The sequence below is a fragment of the Neophocaena asiaeorientalis genome, unplaced genomic scaffold (genome assembly GCF_003031525.2).
Source record: "Neophocaena asiaeorientalis asiaeorientalis breed wild unplaced genomic scaffold, Neophocaena_asiaeorientalis_V1.1 scaffold131, whole genome shotgun sequence".
NCBI lineage: Eukaryota > Metazoa > Chordata > Mammalia > Artiodactyla > Phocoenidae > Neophocaena > Neophocaena asiaeorientalis.
This window is the reverse complement of record NW_020173201.1, coordinates 583,588-602,269: the sequence shown is the minus strand read 5'-3', so window position 1 is coordinate 602,269 and position 18,682 is coordinate 583,588. Positions and strand designations below refer to the sequence as shown.

Genomic DNA, 18,682 nt, shown 5'->3' with positions numbered 1-18,682 from the left:
TCTCGGGGGCCCCCGGTCCCAAAAAAAAAAAAAAAAAAAAAAAAAAAAATCACACTTCACATTAGATAGATATTTGTTAGTAAGATATCCTAGTTTGAACTAAAAGAAATGGGATTTGGGTTTTCTATACCAATATGCCAGCTTACTGATTGGGAGGATCTCCTGTTACCAAAAATTATTTCATCTGAGCTGAACCCCTTATTTTTGTTTTAACTGGAAATCACACATTGATTAATTGTATTAGTTTAGTTGGGGACTTAACCTGAGAGCATTCGAGAAGCTGAAAAGATCAACTGTTTTAAATACTGCATCCATGATTCTACCATGGGCGAAATTAAAGGCAGTTAATATGGTGTGCAAAGTGGGCTCTGCACTTTATTCAAGTTACTTAACTTCTTGGAAATTTAGAGAATGGTTGGCAACATTCATCCTACCTGGGAAAAATCAAGTTTCTATAAAGTTAAGCAATAACCATGAAATTGGACGTTATAAACTGTCATTGATAGCACACATTTTCCATTTTAGTTTCTGAACTATAAGTTACTAAATGATAATATTTTTTTCACCTTCTTCTGGGTTTTGCACACACACACGTAAGTGTGGTAAAGGGCCACTACACTCTCTGAGTTACTGAGTAATCAGAATATTTGAATTCTCTCCTGTCATTAACGATATGACCATAGGTAATTCAGTTATCCTCTGTGAGTTCAGTTCCTCATCTACATAAATGAAAGACTTATGGGTGAAAATCTCTGAGGTCTCTTCAACTCTAAATGTCTATGACTTTACGCTACTTACAAAAGCCTTAGGCAACTGACACACCTTATGTAATTTCTTTAGGCTTTAATTTTCTTATTTGAGAGATAAGAGTTATAATACCTTTCCTCTGTATTCTATAGATGAGGTGATGAGTGTATGTGTGATTTGTAAACAACAGAACATCAGTAGTTATAACATATTAGTTGATCAAAAATAGTATTTGCTCTAAGAGCTTTTCATTCATTTAACAAATATTTATTGAACATTCATTATGAGAGGGACACCATTCTACAGGCGAAGAATACATCAATAAGGAAAAAACAAAAACAGAATTTCCTGCCCTTGTGGAAGCAATACCTTCACTTTACCTGGAAGCAATGTATCTGGTTTGCTGTACTAATTTCCCTTCATTTTTATTGTCCCTTGTTCCTCAAAAGGTGATGAAAAATAATTAACTCTTAATTAGCACCTCCTAATCTATTAAGGATTCCGGCTGACATTTCTCTCAGTTATGAATTTTCACTTAAGAGTTTTTAATATAGACACCATGGCACTACTGATTCATCAGTGGCCCTTTGAGTCTTTCAATGGTGAGAAGGGTTTACATCCATCTTTCCAGACTCTTACATTTTCACGTGATCCTCAGTGTTGCCAGCACTACACATAAGTAAAATGATGCTCAAGTGGGATACAGTGCCGAAGACCCGAGAAAAACCAAAGTGATGTGGTCTCTTCAGGGAGCATCCCAACTTTAACTCTCTTAACCTCAGTGCTTACAGTTAAGTACCCTGTAATGCCAAAATCATACTTGGGCCAACCTTTGATGGAAAGACAAATGGAAAGAATATAGGTTAAATAATGTTATTAACCATGTCCTTTTTGAAAAGGAGGCTCATTCTCAAATTAGAAGCCCTCATTGAGCTTTTTCTGTCATTTAATGCTAAGGACGTGTTTTCTTTTTCTGCAGTTTGTTTGTAGAAAAGCTTCCTAACCATCGAGATTACCAGCAATGTGCAGTACCCGAAAAGCAGGATATTATGAAGGTATTGTGGGATAGACTCTCCCCCCGGGGTTCAAATGTTCCACAAGTATCCATTACTGATTCATCCCCTTCCTCTCCTCCTCTGTCTCATCCTCTCAAGAGTTTAAGCGCAAAAGATTCATTCCATTAGCTATGATGTTTCGATCTCTTCCTAGACCTTTAATCATCATTACTGTGGAATGTCTACTTGAAACGAGAAAAAAAAAAAAAAGAAAGATCAAGAATATACTTAATCATGTTAAGACGTGAAGAAGGAATTATTTTGATTCCTCCCAGAGATTGAGAGAATGGTTGTCTATTTCCCCATACTTATTTGAGACAGTCATTTTGGCTGGTTTTGATTATTCCATACAATTCTGAACCCAAAACCTATTTGAATATCAGTGTTGATTATTAAGTCAGCCACAAAGTTCTAGTCATTTTCTTCTTATAGTACTAGCCTATGAGACAACAAAGTGTTTAGTGAGTGGCCTGAAATATTCCAAAGGAAAAAGAAGGTTGTTGAAATGTATTTATTAACCATCAACATTTGCTGCATATATAGTTCCAAATATCTTTAGCTAAGAATATATCCTTTTAGATAACATTTTTAAATGTTTTCCATTTGTCTTAAGTAGTTTGGATTGATTTTATATGATGGAAGGTAAAACAATGTATACAAAGTCAATCACAGTATGAAATTTTAAATTACTCTCAAAAAATATTTTACCACATAACAGAATAAAAGCTTTCTTACCAGCTATGTCAGGTCTCGGGGTGCCTGTAAGCAGAACACAAATTTTTGTCAAATGGTCATCTACATTTTAAAATTTCTGTACACTATCTGAAGGGTCATTCATTATCAGACCTTTGAGTAGCATTTCCCCTCAATTCTCTTGTTCACGTAAACTCAGAAAATTCTGTATGAAAACCAAGGTCTTAGGCTGCCAAGGTGACTCTTTTACTCTAATTTAGGGTTATTCTTATTTTTACTTGTAGGGAAAGTATTCTCCAAAAGCATATACATTTTCTGTTTGTGCTTGAATAAATGGATGGATGGATGGACGGATGGATGGATGACAAAAGATTGGCTAGAGTTAGGAGTTTTAGTCCTAATGAGGCCATTAGCTAGTTGTATGACATTGGACAAGCTTTTCAATCCTTCTAGGCCTTTGTTTCCTCATCTCTACAAAGGCGGGGCTGGTGGGTGCCTGGACTGTATCAGATTTTCCTGCATTATGATCACTGGGAAATTGTTTGAGATCCAGATCCCAATCCCTTCTCTAAACATGTTGTCTCAGTAGGTCTTGGGTTAGGCCTGGGAAACTATATTTTTATAAAAAGTGCCTGAGTTCCTTTTTTACAGTCTGTTAAGCCTAGGGATCCCTACTTACGGTGTTCTCTGAGGTCCCTTCTAACTATGATGCCGTAAAATTTACCTACCATGGAATGTGCAGTTACAAACCCACTACCTAAAAATGAGGTGCCTACTGAACAAGATGCTTACCTAACCAGTGAAGTCGATAAAGGTCTTACAAAGAGGATAATTTTTTCTCTTCTCTACTGAAAAGTTATATTTTGGAGCCCTAGAAAAGATTGATTTTTCCACGATCATCTTTGGTTACTTGTGTCTTGATTTCTAATGCACATACCAGCTGTTTTTCTTTCTCAGTTGATGATCTGAAAGCTGACTATACTGAAAATCCCACTAATCAATATGTATATATATATTTTTTAAAAGAAACTGAAGGAGATTGCATTCCCAAGGACAGATGAATTGAAAAAGGACCTTTTAAAGAAATATAACGTAGAATACCAAGAATATTTGCAGAGTGAAGTAAGTTCAATTGGTATATTTATTGCATGACTGTTTTCTGTGCAAATATTTTTTGAATTTCATTTTAATGAGTTTTTCAAATGTCGTATGCATTCAAATTAAAAATACAGTGACGTAAAACCCATAAAAAATTCATGTTGATATCCTGGTTAAGCACTTGCACCAAGGATGTGGTATTTTTATTTCCTGTCAACATCTAATAAAGTGAAGCATTAGAAAATAGACTTCTTACAGTGATTTAAGCAGAGCTTTTAGACCAACTCTTGCCAATGTAATCTTGAGCCAGATGGCTGCGTTTTAGCAATGAAAGGAGACAGTAAGAGCGGTATGGAGAACAGTATATGGTTTCTGATGTGTCTAATTACGTATGCCTTGGAAATGTGAATTTGATTCTTAAATATTGTAATCAGTATAACATCCAGATGGAATAATGGCTAACCATATGAATGAAATGTAATCATATCACCAAGGGGTGGTAGCTCCTGGATTCTTATTAAGTAGAGAGTGAAAATGAAAATGATGTCTGAGACTGAAGGGCATTGAAAGAAGAAGCTGACCAGTCAGTCTATAAGATACTTCAGTTCAACACTTGAACTCTTAATGTTTACAGCATAATGATAAAGGTTGTTTTGCTTTTTTGTTTGGCTATGTGTTTATGTGCTTTGGAAGTTGTCACTTTTACTGACTCTCAGTTCAGTCCAATCTTGTTACCTCGGAGTGTGGTCACAGGCCTTCTCTGCTTCCTTTGGTATAGCTAGAAGGCAGGTTTGAGTGAGCTGTTTGCACTGAGTGACAGAAGGAATGTTGAGATGAGAAGATTTCCTCCAGTGGGGTTACTGATGATTTGATTTGAACTATAAAAGATAAAAGTGATTTTGGCGGTTTGGACAGAACAGCAGGAAGGGATTTAATTTAACAGCCCAGTTAAGCTCCCTTCCCTACTCAGCAATATGCATGCTGGTCCTCTCAGGAGCACTCTGGGAGGAGTGGCCTCAGCAGTTGTTACCTGGTCTGCCTTTGGTGACACCAGTTACTTCCTAGCCCACAGTAGGATTCCAAGTATATGACATGTAGAAATCTTTGGGGGATAGAATGACAGGCTTTATGCCTTGGACAGATGAACAGACACACTGATAAGCCTTTGCTACAGGCAACACTCACATCACCAGGGAGCCTGTTGGAATGAAGATTCTCAGGCCCCACCCCAGACCCGCTGAAGGCCAGTCTGCTCTATAACAAGACCCAGAGTGCATATCAAAGTGTAAGCTGATATGATGTCAGCTTACACTGCTGTAAGCTCTGTCCCCCACCTCACCCCTGCCTTATAGTAGCTCCCAAAGTCTAGTTTTCATCAGAATTATTTGGGAAGCTTGTTAAAGATTTATTCTTTGACCTAATAATGCCTGGATATTTTTGTTAAGACTGGGGAGCTTGGGAATCTTCATTTTTAACAAAACTCCTAGTAGTTTGTTTTGATAGAGTTGATTGGACCACATTCTGAGAACCATTTGTTAGTGATTCCCCCTTCTCCGTAAAGTTCCAGCAGTATGAGTTATAGAGTCAAATGCAAAAGCTTCTAGGGTGGCACTGTCCCATAGAACTTTGTATGATGATGGAAATGCTCTATTTGGCACTCTCTGATATGGGGGGCACTAGCCCGTGGTACTTTACGTGTGGCTAGTGAGAACTGAGGAGTTGAATTTCTAATTTCATTTCATTTGAATTAAACTTAGGTAGTCACATGTAGCTAGTGGCTACTATATTGGACAGTGCAGTCCAGGGTGATATAACTATTTCTGAGGTATGGTCTGATCAGTCAGGCTGTGCAGACAATCCTGACTTCGATTACTAATATTTAAAAGCATAGGAGGGTGGAGGGAACTTCATTGTCCTGGCCCGTCTCTGGTAAAATATGAGTGGATTTAGAACTGCTCCCGTAATCAGATTAAGGGGCTTTTGCCACGATGTTATATATTTTCCTGGCAGTCTCAGGAGTGTCCCTGTGGGCATATCGCAGTATCTAGCTGTGTCTCTCCGTCTGCTAGAAGATTGAAACTGTCTAATCCCAGTTTGATGCTTTTGCCTTGGAAACTAACCTTTTCTTCTGGCAACCACATTTTTTTAGAACAAATATAAAGCTGAAATTCTCAAAAAACTGGAGCATCAGAGATTGATAGAGGCAGAAAGGAAGCGGATCGCTCAGATGCGCCAGCAGCAGCTAGAATCGGAGCAGTTCTTGTTTTTCGAAGATCAGCTCAAGAAGCAAGAATTAGCCCGGAGTCAGATGCGAAGCCAGGAAACTCCAGCGCAGTCAGAGCAGATTGATGGGAGTGCTTTGTCCTGCTTTTCCACACACCAGAACAATTCCTTGCTGAATGTATTTGCAGATCAGCCTAATAAAAGTGATGCAACCAATTACGCTGGCCACTCGCCTCCCGTAAACAGGGCCTTAAAGCCAGCTGCAACTCTAAGTGCTGTTCAGAGTAAGTGAGGAAATGCACCCCACAAGACATGGAATCTCCTCTAATGGAACCATATTTCTGTGACATCTGGGAGGGGTCCCCTCATTTTATTGTTAGTTGTGGTAGTTCCCCTACATGATGTGGTGTGAATGACAATATCACCTGACTTTTGCTATATGTAACCCCAGAATTCCGGAAACGTGATTTACCCCCTGGTAGAACAGAGGCTCCATGATAAACAGCACTGTATTTGATCGTGGTACAGAGATCTTAAGAGAGAAAAACTCCGAGCATTTTTTTTTCCTTTCACGTATTTTGACCAAGAAGCACTGAATCCTAAAGGTAAACACACCGGAGAGGAAAGAAGATGCTGGAAAACTTGTTTGTTCAGTCATTAAATTTAAATATTTAGCATTTCCCTGGCCCAGGAGGATCTGTACACATGGGTGTTATCCTCCAAAGGGGTTATGTGTTTCTGCCAAAAGTTAGTGCTGCCTGGACTGCTACATCAGTGCTGGCAGCTTTCCAAAACCAAACAGGAAAATTTCCCAGCAGACACTGTTAAGTGGAATTTATATTTCCAGTTATTTTGAAAGAGTTATGATAAGCAACCATTTTATAAATTACTCTACTGCCAATTATCTCAAAAAACATGGTGCTTTTACCTAATGATCACCAGCTTTCATAAGATATAAGTAACACATGGCAAACACAAAAAAAGATTAATCCTACCACTTATAGAATATGAGATATATTCTATGCAGCCTGTGCACTTTGTGCCAAAAGAAAACACACACATACATGTAAGTAGTTGATATAAGGCACAAAGATGTAAAAGTGCTTGCACCTTCCCACTTGTATATAAATAATTTATATGCAAGGGGTAATTTTACCTTCCTTCTAGTCAATGTTCACTTTTACAAGTTTTAAAATGAAATACAGAAAGTGGAGCACCTGATTATTTCATTTTTGAAATTTATATTTACCTGCAGTCACTTGCTAAAAACAGTTTTGAAGGATGGGACGTAAGGTTTCTTCTTTTTGTCTTTTCTCCCTTTTCTGTTTCTTAGATTTAGTGGTTGAAGGACTGAGATACGTCGTTTTATCAAAAGATCTTTGCCACAGATTTCTGCTCCTGGCAGAATCTAATACAGTGAGAGGAATAGAAACCTGTGGAATACTCTGTGGGAAACTGGTATGGTCTTTGTTTCACATCTTCCCTGCACAGGATACTTTCAGTAGAGCTGGCTTTCTTGTGATAAGCTGAGCAAAACAAGAGCACCCTAAGTTTCGTAAACATTATGAAATTAACTTAATATAGATTAATTTCATAAAACTACTGTCATTATTAATGGAATTATCATTCTAGAAAATGGATTGTAAAATTTCAGAGATACTATGAAAGTTTATTGTAAAGAACTAACTAATCAAACCATAAGTTAAATCTTTGTTTAGAAAAAGGGTGGCTTTCGGATTTCCAGAACCATCTAGTTTTCTGAATCAAATTTCCGTTGCAATTGTTAGTTTCACATATATTCCTGTGATTAACCCAACCTGCTTTTGTCTGTGGTAGGTATAATCTCGCCACCCTTTTTCAGATACATGCAGAATAAAGCTAGGGTTTTGTTGTTTTCTTTAAGGCAGTAGTTTCAACAAACTGCAATCTTATAGCACAGGTCATATTTAAGTATGGAAGATTTTATCAGAAATAAGTGATGAAAGACAATATCAAACTAGAAGGAGATAAAAGAGAGAAGATACATTTAATTTCCTACTTCAAGAAAGAGGAACAATGTGTCTTTGGAAGTGCCTTTGTACCCTCTGTGGGGTATCAGTTTATGTTTCTAAGTCCAGACACATTTTCATCCCTAAACATTTACTTGGAAACTGTTATTTAACTGAATAGGATGTTTCATCAACACACATTCTCCTACTATATTCCAGTGTTGCATCGTCACGTTTCCCCCAGGGCAGAAGAAACACAGGAGACAAGCAAAGGAGAGTGACCTGCCATCTCCTCCCCACAGCCACCTTCTTTGCCCTGCAGGGGGCAGTATGCTATGGATGCTTCTTCCCCAGCACCACATCTTGTACTTAGTTTGATTCACTCATTCATTGATTCATTCTTCATTCATTCTTTCATCAGACAGGCATTCAGTCACCTACAACAGCCTCAGTCTTTGCCGTGTGATGCTTATAAAGAACCAGAGAGATGATTAATTATAAATGGAGCTGGGTGCTCTCAGTGGAAGTGCAGGGTATCATGGGAAGGTGTAACTGGGAAACCCTGCCTGGGAGGGTCAAGAAGGGCTTCCTTGAAAGCCGATGTTTATACTACATACGTTTAGAATACATAAAGTTAGCCATGAAAGGAGGGGCTGGGATGGAGAGAAGTGTTGTAATCAAGGCCAAAGGAATAGGGCCCAGTTTGCAGAAGTGCCTTAAGACTAGAGACAAGATGGCGCTGGGCAAGGATGGACAGCTCCTCAGCACACAAACTTCTTTTTTCTGAGGATCCTATCACTACTTTACAGCCCTCTTCCTTTCAACTCTTATCTTTTACCTAAGAGGGACAATTTGTTTTTCCTTTCTCTTTATCTAATTGCCAATCCAAAACATTACCTTAATTATGGAAAATCCCGGTGAATTCCACCCCCAACCCCTCCCCCCATAGTAGAAGAAAGTCGTAAATCTTCACGCGAAATTAAATAACAATAAACTAAAAACAAGACCATCAACCTTCACAAACCTTAGAAATGTCCTTCAATAAAACCACAAAATTATTTACTTAGCATCTCCCCACCAAATAAACCTGCTACTGTTTTGTTCTGATTTTTTCCACTGCAGATGTAATATAACACACCATTATTTACTAGCTAAACTTCCAGGGACCAGCCCAGGATGCTAATTCCTATTTATGATACATTTTATATTGTGAAAATGGGTTTCAGGCTCCGAACAACTGACTCTCAAATTTGGGGCAGATGATCCGTGTTCAAGTGTGGGGCTTTGTTTTTGAATTGTGATGGGTCGGGGCACTTTCTAGTCTTGTTAAAACATTATACTTCCTACTCAGGCTTTTTTTTTTTTCTGTCAGATGCCTATTATTCTCTTTGCTATTTGTTTTTCAGACGCATAATGAATTTACTATTACCCACTTAATCGTGCCAAAACAGTCTGCGGGACCAGACTATTGCGAAGTGGAGAATGTAGAAGAATTATTCGGTGTTCAGGATCAACACAATCTCCTCACTCTGGGATGGATCCACGTACGTTTCACCTTTTGGGTTTCAGTTTATGTATTTATTTTTTTGGCGGGCTGTTCTCCTTCTGGAGGAAGTTTAACTTAAGAAATAGTTTCTTATTTAAAAAATCTTCAAGTGGAATAAATGTCATCGTTTTAAAGCATTTTCTTCAATGTTAGGCCGTGTCTACATCTGTCAAATCCAGATTTGGAGAGGGCTATAGTATGCTCTTTCCTACCATCCCAAGTTGAAAGAGAGATAAACATTTGGAAATCAGCTGACTTGTTTTGATGATTTTATGTAGTCTAATGGAGACCTAGGCAGATTTTTAACTAATATGATTAGACAATTATTAACATTCTCTTTCCCATGGCTGTGTGTCTAAAGTAAATTATTTTAAGAAAATTTCTGAAAAGGTCTCTTTTAAAAAGGTGTTTGTACATATCAAATAGGGACCTTACCCTCCACTTCACCTCCCCTACAGGCCAAGGATGTATGCGTCACTGTATAAACAGCCACGGAGTAGGGCCAAAAACATTGGGTTCCAACATCCACCAGGCCACCATAGGAGCAGGAAAGGGCTTACAAATCAAAAGACATGAGTTTAAACATCAGCTCTGCTAAGAATTCACTGTAGGAATGTTGGCAAGTTATTTAAGCAATCTGAGCCTCAGCTTTATCATCCATAAAATGGGGACCATAATAATGGACTTCGTGTGATAGTGAGATAATGTCAGTGAATTTCTTAGCACATTTTTTCTAGGAACTCAGAATATTGTAGCTGATGATATTTGGTGATGATATTGGACTTTTCCTATCCATGGTTTCATCTATCGGGGGACATTTTTCCATTCAGTCTCACGCATCTGGGCCTGGGGTAGGAACAAGTCATCTCACGGCATGAGATGCTAGTCAGGGTTTCCAGGGCACATCCTAGGGACCTCCAAGGGCCTCTGAAGAGTGAGAAGGAGGCATTTTTTATTTTACTTGCTTTATAGAGAAGTGTTGAGGAGGGGCAGGACACACATCCTCACCCACACCTCAACACACACACACACACACACACACACACATACACACACACAATCACCAAGCTTTTGGTGTTTTGTAATTCAGGAGGGCAGAGGAGACTAGTCCTAGCTCCACCTGCAAATTACTGTGTGCCTGTAACAGTCCTTCGATCAGGACTCCTAGCGTCCTGTTTCCAGGTTCCCTCATTGATCCAGTAGAGCTAATGAATGCCTTCTCTCCCTCACCGATTTGTATGAGCTATAAGCAACATACTAGATGTGAAAGCCCTTTGAAAACTATAAATCACCTCTCAAATACAAGAAATTATTTATAATGAAGACTTTGCAAAAATTTTCTGTATGTCTGTTTGTTTTCCTTACCAGTATGGGCCTTACCGTTTGCTTAGAAATTGGGTCATTTTAAAGGCATTATTTAGTTTGATGTAATTTTCTGTAACAAGAATGCATTTTAAAGGAAAACAAATTGTAGCAAAGCAATTGTAACATAAACTGAGAAAGAATGACAGTTAAATTACGCTTATGTTGAGAAGTCAGTGTTAGTTTATCTCATAAAACATTTCCCAGATCAGAAACAAAAGATTTTCCCTTATGACATGTACATATAATGTATGCAACAATGAAGTCATTTAAATAATGAATTTAGCATAATTTTAGAATCCTAAGACTTTGCTTCTTTTAAATTTTACCATGTCAGATTGTTATGGTTCAATGAAGTCAGTAACATGTTGTATTTCTAAACTTCAGTGGTTGTAATGACTTTTTGTGATGGTCTTTATTGGCATAACGATAGCAACAAATTCCAGAGTTAACATTTTTTGGATATAAATTGGTCACAGGAAAGAAAGGTTGAATCAGAATCAGACGGATCTGGATTTCAATTTAGACGTCTCAGCTTAACTAGTTCTATGCCCTGAAGCATGTTATTTACTCTTCTGCTTAGCTCAGTTTCCTCATCTGGTAAAATGGGGATGATAACAGCACTCATCTCATCTTGTAAAATTAATTCATGGAAAAGTGATTAGTTCAGTGCCTGGCATGTTATTCAATTGTGATAAATGGCATCAGCTGATGATGTTGTCATCATTGTCATTACCATCATCATCATCATTTTTATCTCCATAGAATGGGGGCATGGGATTGGAGCACCATTCTCCCATGGGAGAGCTGTCCTTATTGGAGCTGAAGTGATTCCTCTTGGCAGAAATGAAGGACTCAGAATATCTTAAGGTGCAACACAAAGACACAAAACAGAAACAATGAAAACAAAACAAAAGCAAACAACAGAATGTCTTAACAGTGTGCATTCAGTCTGGAAATAAGTTGAAGGGAAAGTGATTTGTCTGTTTGACAATCTGCTTGCTGCCTCCATAGCACTAGAGCTTCTTTGAACACTTCTTACTTTTTCATCAAGGCATAGAAGGCTCTATGTATGAATAGAAGGTTTTCACTGAATCAGGTAACAGGCAGTCAGACCCTCCCACTTATGCCCTCACTAAAGATTTGGGCCTTAAAAGTTAATTTCTGTTCTTCAGTTGATCTAGGTCTTTGCAGACCAATAGTTATTTTTTCCCTGCCGGACAATTATCTTTCTATAAATAGGTATCAATGGATTTTACCTTCATTTTATTAAAGTAGAAAGAGGTTTTGAAATCTTGCATTTCTTCAACAGATCATAGTTATGTGTAAAGGCATGAAGCGGTTTCTCTGCGCCTATGCCCTCTAGTTAATAATGACAACATTAGACAGTCTCTTCAATAAGACGTGCTGGCAAAAGTGTAAAACAGCTACATGTAGAAGAATGAAATTTGAACACTCTGTAACACCATACACAAAAATAAACTCAATATGGATTAAAGACCTAAATGTAAGATGGGATACTATAAAACTCTTAGAGGAAAACATAGGCAGAACCCTCTCTGACATAAATTACAGCAAGATCTTTTTCGATCCACCACTTAGAGTAATGAAAAAAAAAAAAAGATAATAAATAAATAAAAAATAAACAAATGGGACCTAATTAAACTTAAAAGCTTTTGCACAACAAAGGAAACCATAAACAAAAGGAAAGACAACCCACAGAATGGGAGAAAATATTTGCAAATGAAGCAACTGACAAGGGATTAATCTCTAAAATATACAAACAGCTCATGTAGCTCAATATCAAGAAAACAAGTAACCTAATCAAAAAATGGGCAGAAGATCTAAATAGACATTTCTCCAATGAAGACATACAGATGGCCAAAAGCACATGAAAAGATGTTTAACATCGCTAAATTAGAGAAATGCAAGTCAAAACTACAATGCAGTATCACCTCACACCAGTCAGAACGGGCATCATCAGAAAGTCTACAAACAGTAAATGCTAGAGAGGGTGTGGAGACAGGGAGCCCTCCTGCACTATTGGTGGTAATGTAAATTGGTACAACTGCTATGGAGAACAGTATGGAGGCTCCTTAAAAAGCTAAAAATAGAACTACCATATGATCTAGCAGTCCCACTCCTGGGCATATATGGAGAAAACCATAATTCGAAAAGATACATGCACCCCAATCTTCATTGCAGCACTGTTTACAATAGCCAGGACATGGAAGCAACCTAAATGTCCATCGACAGAGGAATAGATAAAGAAGATGTGGTTCATATATACAATGGAATATTACTCAGCCATGAAAAAGAATGAAATAATGCCATTTACAGCAACATGGATGGACCTAGACATTATCATACTAAGTGAAGTAAGCCAGACAGAGAAAGACAAATATCATATGATATCACATACATGGAATCTAAAAGAAAATGATACAAATGAACTTATATACAAAATAGAAATAGACCCACAGACATAGAAAACAAACTTATGGTTACCAAAGGGGAAAGGGGGAGAGGGATAAACTTGGAGTTTGGGATTAACATATACATACTACTATATATAAAATAATCAACAAGGACCTACTGTATAGCACAGGGAACTCTCCTCAATATTCTGTAATGACCTATATAGGAAAAGAATTTGAAAAAGAATGGATATCTGTATATGTATAACCGAATCACTTTGTTGTACATCTGAAACTAACACAACATTGTAGATCAACTATATTTCGATATAAAATAAAATTTTAAAATGATGACATTACAATAAAAACAGCAATAACAACAGCAATCATAAAAGCTAATGATTTTGATTCCTATCTCTGTGCTAGGCACTGTTTTAAGAATTTTACATGGATTGTCTCATTTAAGTTTCATAACAATCCCATGAAGAAAATGATTATTATCCTTATTTTACAATTGCTGAAATAGGCATGAGGAGGTTATGGAATCTTTGCAGTGTCATACAATTAGGGAGTGATGGAGCCAGGACCCAGCATGACGGGGATGTTGGATACATGATTTAAGTGGTTGCATCCCTTTTTCAAGGGTGGTTGGGGTTTGCTGTGAATTACAAATCATGTGGGTGCATGTGTTTGTCTCTCCTAAACACAGGTCTGTATGTAGCCCCAAACCTGGAAGAAAGCTCTTTTAATTTATAGTCTCCCCTTCCCTCTGGTCATGCGAGATGAGTCCCAAACATCTTCAACACCTCGGAGAGCTCTGTTCCCTCATCTGTAGGGAATGGGGATCCATGAAGGGATACCAGCATAGTGTGGAATATTCAGCGAAACTTTTCCTTTTATGTCCGCGGTGTTGTATATAAGTGTCTCTGGGTTTCCAGTCACAGTTGTGCTCCTTGTGAGCAAGTTCCTTAAAGGAGTCTCAGGATCCTTGTATGTAAAGCTGAGACACTAAATATCTTCCAGATGAGTTGTGATGATTAAATGAAGATCTATGTAAAGGCTTTGGCAAATTTTCAGTTTTATGTTATCCCAATAAGCAGAAAGTACATAAACGTTCCCAAGAGCCTCTTCTCGAAGTTGTAGTTATTCTATAGATGCATAAAGGGAAGGATTATGTCAGCAAGACATTTTCAGAATCCTCATTTGATTAATGATGGTAAAAAAAGAAAAAGCAAATAACTAGAGTTTTTTCTTGGCATGGGCTCTGACTTTGGCCAGCACTCAGCTATTCATTGTCCAATAGGATTGTCCAATAAGGTGTCCTCTTTTCTTTTTATAGACGCATCCAACCCAAACTGCGTTCTTATCCAGTGTTGACCTCCACACTCACTGTTCTTATCAGCTCATGTTGCCAGAGGCCATTGCCATTGTCTGTTCACCGAAGCATAAAGAGTAAGTGTGACTATTGAGAGGGTTCAAGTAAGGCTTTGTCTGGGTCTGCTAGGTTCAAGTGTGTCCACACACCAGGTGGTAGCACTTGGATAAGTAGGCAAACCATGCCCTTGGGAAAAAGAGACTGGTGCCTGCTGGCTTCCATAACTTGTAGGTCTGCCATCTTTTGCTTTTTAAGGTCCTTTCCGTGGTAGAATTACTGGTTTTCCTTCTTTACATGACCTTGAAGTGGATAAAGCAGATGTTATTCCAGTTTGCCGTCTGAGATCTTAGTTCTATTGTATGATTTCTGCTGTGAGAAAATTTCCAGCCTTGGGGACTTCCCTAGCGGTCCAGTGGTTAAGACTCTGCGCTTCCACTGCAGGGGGCACGGGTTCCATCCCTGGTCCGGGAACTGAGATCCCACATGTTGAATGGTTCGCCCCCCCCCCCCAAAAAAAAGAGAGAGAAGAAAATTCCCACCCTTAGCTTAATTATCTCCAAAACCTTCCTAAATGTGGAGGACAGTGACTATCATAGCACGATTATGAGCAGAGGAATCAGACAAACTGATACTGGGATCCCAGTTTGATACCTGACCACTGTGACCCTCAGTCTCTTCATCCCTGATACTTATCCATCACAGATTGATGTGAAGGTGAAACTAGATGATAGTCTACATAAAGGGCTTAGCATAGTGCCTGGCACCACAGCCAGCACTCAGTAAATATTTACTGCAGCTATAAATACTATTTATTTCTCAGAAATATTGCAGGTTCAGTTCCAGATCACCACAATAAAGCAACTGACACAATAAAGTGAGTCACACGGATGTTTTGGTTCCCCAGTGCATATAAAAGTTATGTTTACGCTGCAGACTATTAAGTGTGCAGTAACGTTATGTCTAAAAAAACAACGTACATACCTTAATTTAAAAATACCTTATTGCTCAGAAATGCGAATTATCATCTGAGTCTTCAGCGAGTCATAGATCACTGATCACACTTTACCACAACAAATATAATAATAGAAAAGTTTGAAACATTGTGAGAATTACCAAAATGTGACAAAGAGATGTGAAATGAGCAAATGCTGGAAAATGGCTCCAGTAGACTTGCTCAATGCAGAGTTGCCAGAAACCTTCAATTTGTAAAAATGCAGTATCTTCGAAGTGCAATAAAGTGAAGTACAATCAAATGAGATATGCATGTATTAGAGAAATTAGAAATATCCATCACCTGTAATTTCCTCCTATGGGGTCTCAGCTTTTCTCCCAAGGTCTCACACAGCAGTTCAGGCACTTGGCAGTAGCATTGGTCTCTTCAGTCTTCCTCTAGGCCGTCAGCACAACACTGGTTTAAAAAAATCACTGTAAAATTTTTAGTGTGTCGTTTCTTTCTCCATTCCATTTGAAGAATATGTATGCTTGTGCCATTCAAATTAAAGCATCTGGAAAGCCCAAATATTCCTTAATTTTTGTACCTTTTTTTCACTCTGAAACTTAGCACCGGCATCTTTAGGCTCACCAATGCTGGCATGCTTGAGGTTTCCGCTTGTAAAAAGAAGGGCTTTCATCCACACACCAAGGACCCCAGGCTGTTCAGTGTGAGTAGACAACATTGGTTATTTTTTGCATAGTGTTTATTTTTCACCCCCTCCTTTTTTTTTTTAATTGAAATATAGTTGATGTAATATGTTACTTTCAGGTATACAATATAGTGACATTTTCATACCTTATGAAATGATCACCATAAGTCTAGTAACCATCTGTCCCCATGCTAAGTTATTAAAATATTATTGACCATATTCCTTATGCTATATATTACACCCCTGTGGCTTAAAAAGATGTCATATATATATATATGTATATATATATATATATATATACATATATATATACATACACACACACAATGAAATATTAACCATAAAAAAAATGAAATCTTGGAGCTTCCCTGGTGGTGCAGTGGTGAGAGTCCACCTGCCGGTGCAGGGGACACGGGTTCGTGCCCCGGTCTGGGAAGGTCCCACATGCTGTGGAGCGGCTGGGCCCGTGAGCCATGGCCACTGAGCCTGCGCGTCTGGAGCCTGTGCTCCGCAACGGGAGAGGCCACAACAGTGAGAGGCCTGCGTACCGCCAAAAAAAAAAAAAAAAAAAAAAAATCTTGCCATTTGCAACAATGGGGACGAATCTAGAGGGTATTATGTTAAGTGAAATAAGTCAGACAGAGAAAGACAAATACCATATGATTTCACTTATATGTGGAATCTAAAATCAAAACAGAGTCATAAATAGAACAAATGCGTGGTTGCCAGAGGGAAGGGGGTTTGCAGGTGAAAGAGGTGAAGGAGATTAAGAGGTAGAGACTTCCAGCTATAAAACACATAAGCCTCTTTTTTTTTTTTTTAAGGAGAGAAATAGTAGCAATATAATATAGGATAAAACACTTTATTGCTTACTTTGGAATTTTCTTATCTCATAAAATTAAGCAATCTTTGTATTTTCTTCTGATTTCTTGTCATTACTATTTTACTTACAAAAGAATGACAGTATTTCTGTAGCAGTTGATTATACCTAAAGTTTCCTTTCCACTTACATATCTGTGTGATACTTAAACAATTAACAGTTTTCTCCAGGGTCCCAGCAAGCAAACGATTATTAAAGAAAATGATATTAAATGTGTCCTGAATTATTTCTGCTTGATATGGCCAAATTAGTTTTTCATAACAGTTCAGTGAAAACTGTAATCCTATTTTTTTGATTGGCTTTGTATAGCCCCAAAGTAACATTATTTGAGTCCTTTTCTGTTTGCTTGGCTGTTCCCTGGCTGTGATGTCAGAGAAAGTATTTTGAACTTAGAATTTATTTAAAATGAAAATTACTTGCACCTTTTGTAAACATCTTCTTGTTGAAAATGAATACATATGATTGTATTTGTTCTGAGTGGAAATATTTTTAAAATTAGAAACATTTTAAATTAGGAAATTCATACTCCCTCCCTAAAGAGAATCATGTTAAACATCATGAGGTAAAGCCAATTTTTTCTTTCCTAGGTATGCAAACATGTGTTGGTAAAAGACATAAAAATAATCGTACTGGATCTGAGGTGATATGTTCCGAAGATTAGCACCGTCCACGCCAGACACTTACCCATGGACCTGTGGTTGCTGGATTTTCTTAAGATGTTTCCAGAAATGACTGACATTTTATATTTATACATTTTAGATCAGAAAGTTTGATATTTATTACTTTTGCACATTTTGAAGCTTTCTTTTTGGGTTGCTTTGTCTCAAGAGAGGTTACAATGGAGTTAAATCAATACCTATTAATGTGCCCAAATACTATGACCAGATAATAAATTGTGCCGCAAACCACAGTATGTCTGGAATTTTTAAACTTTTTTTTTTGACGTATAGTGGCTGTACAATATTATTTAAGTTCTAAGTGTACAACGTAGTGATTCACAATTTTTAAAAGTTATACTGTTGTATTTTTAGAGGTCTCTGCATGTGTTTTCAGAGCTTTAGATGTTTTGCTGTATTATTTTTATTCCTGTAAAATGTAGTTCCACATAAGAAATTCTGAGTACCAGGGGGTTTCCAAGACAGGCCATATGTTTCTGAGACTTTTCCGTGCGGTGGTCAAAGAAGGATGTGAGAAGAAACACGGCTGCAGACAGCTGAGCCCATCGTGTGTTTTCAGTGTCAGCGAATCCTGGCTCAGAGTCTGTAGTCAATCTTAGTGTAGGAGACCAGAGCCCTGAGCTTCTACTCAGGGATCAGGTGTCAGAGGACCTGAGATAGCCGATGATTCATTAACTTGATTTAGAGGACTAAAAGCAGAGACACTTGAGAGAGGAATAAAAAAAGGCTCAGATGGAAATGTAAAGCCTATTTCTGTGAAAGTCAATAGGGATGACAGGGAGAAAAAATGAGGTATAGGAAATACTGATAATTCTCAACCAAAAAGAATAAATAAAATCATTTGGAAAGAACATTCATAATTAAAAGTATCTACATAAACCAAGGTACAGGGAATAGGAAGAAAAATATGTTTAAACTGAATAGGGTGTCATGAATACAGAGTTATAATATGAGCAAGGCTCAGAATGGAATTTGTGA

At 37.8% G+C, this 18,682-nt stretch overlaps 1 protein-coding gene across 2 annotated transcripts in view; it reads left to right on the top strand.

The window, feature by feature from the left end:
• STAMBPL1 (STAM binding protein like 1) overlaps nt 1–18,437 on the top strand; it is a 44,137-nt gene extending 25,700 nt beyond the window's left edge. For both annotated transcript variants that reach the window (XM_024744817.1, XM_024744818.1), the window contains exons 4-11: nt 1,727–1,802; nt 3,522–3,617; nt 5,743–6,100; nt 7,150–7,274; nt 9,211–9,348; nt 14,469–14,581; nt 16,066–16,165; nt 17,615–18,437. In XM_024744817.1, coding sequence (XP_024600585.1) covers nt 1,727–1,802; nt 3,522–3,617; nt 5,743–6,100; nt 7,150–7,274; nt 9,211–9,348; nt 14,469–14,581; nt 16,066–16,165; nt 17,615–17,671 — 1,063 coding nt within the window. In that variant the 3' untranslated portion in view covers nt 17,672–18,437. The remainder of the gene's footprint in view (nt 1–1,726; nt 1,803–3,521; nt 3,618–5,742; nt 6,101–7,149; nt 7,275–9,210; nt 9,349–14,468; nt 14,582–16,065; nt 16,166–17,614) is intronic.
• The last annotated feature ends 245 nt before the right edge of the window (nt 18,438–18,682 follow it).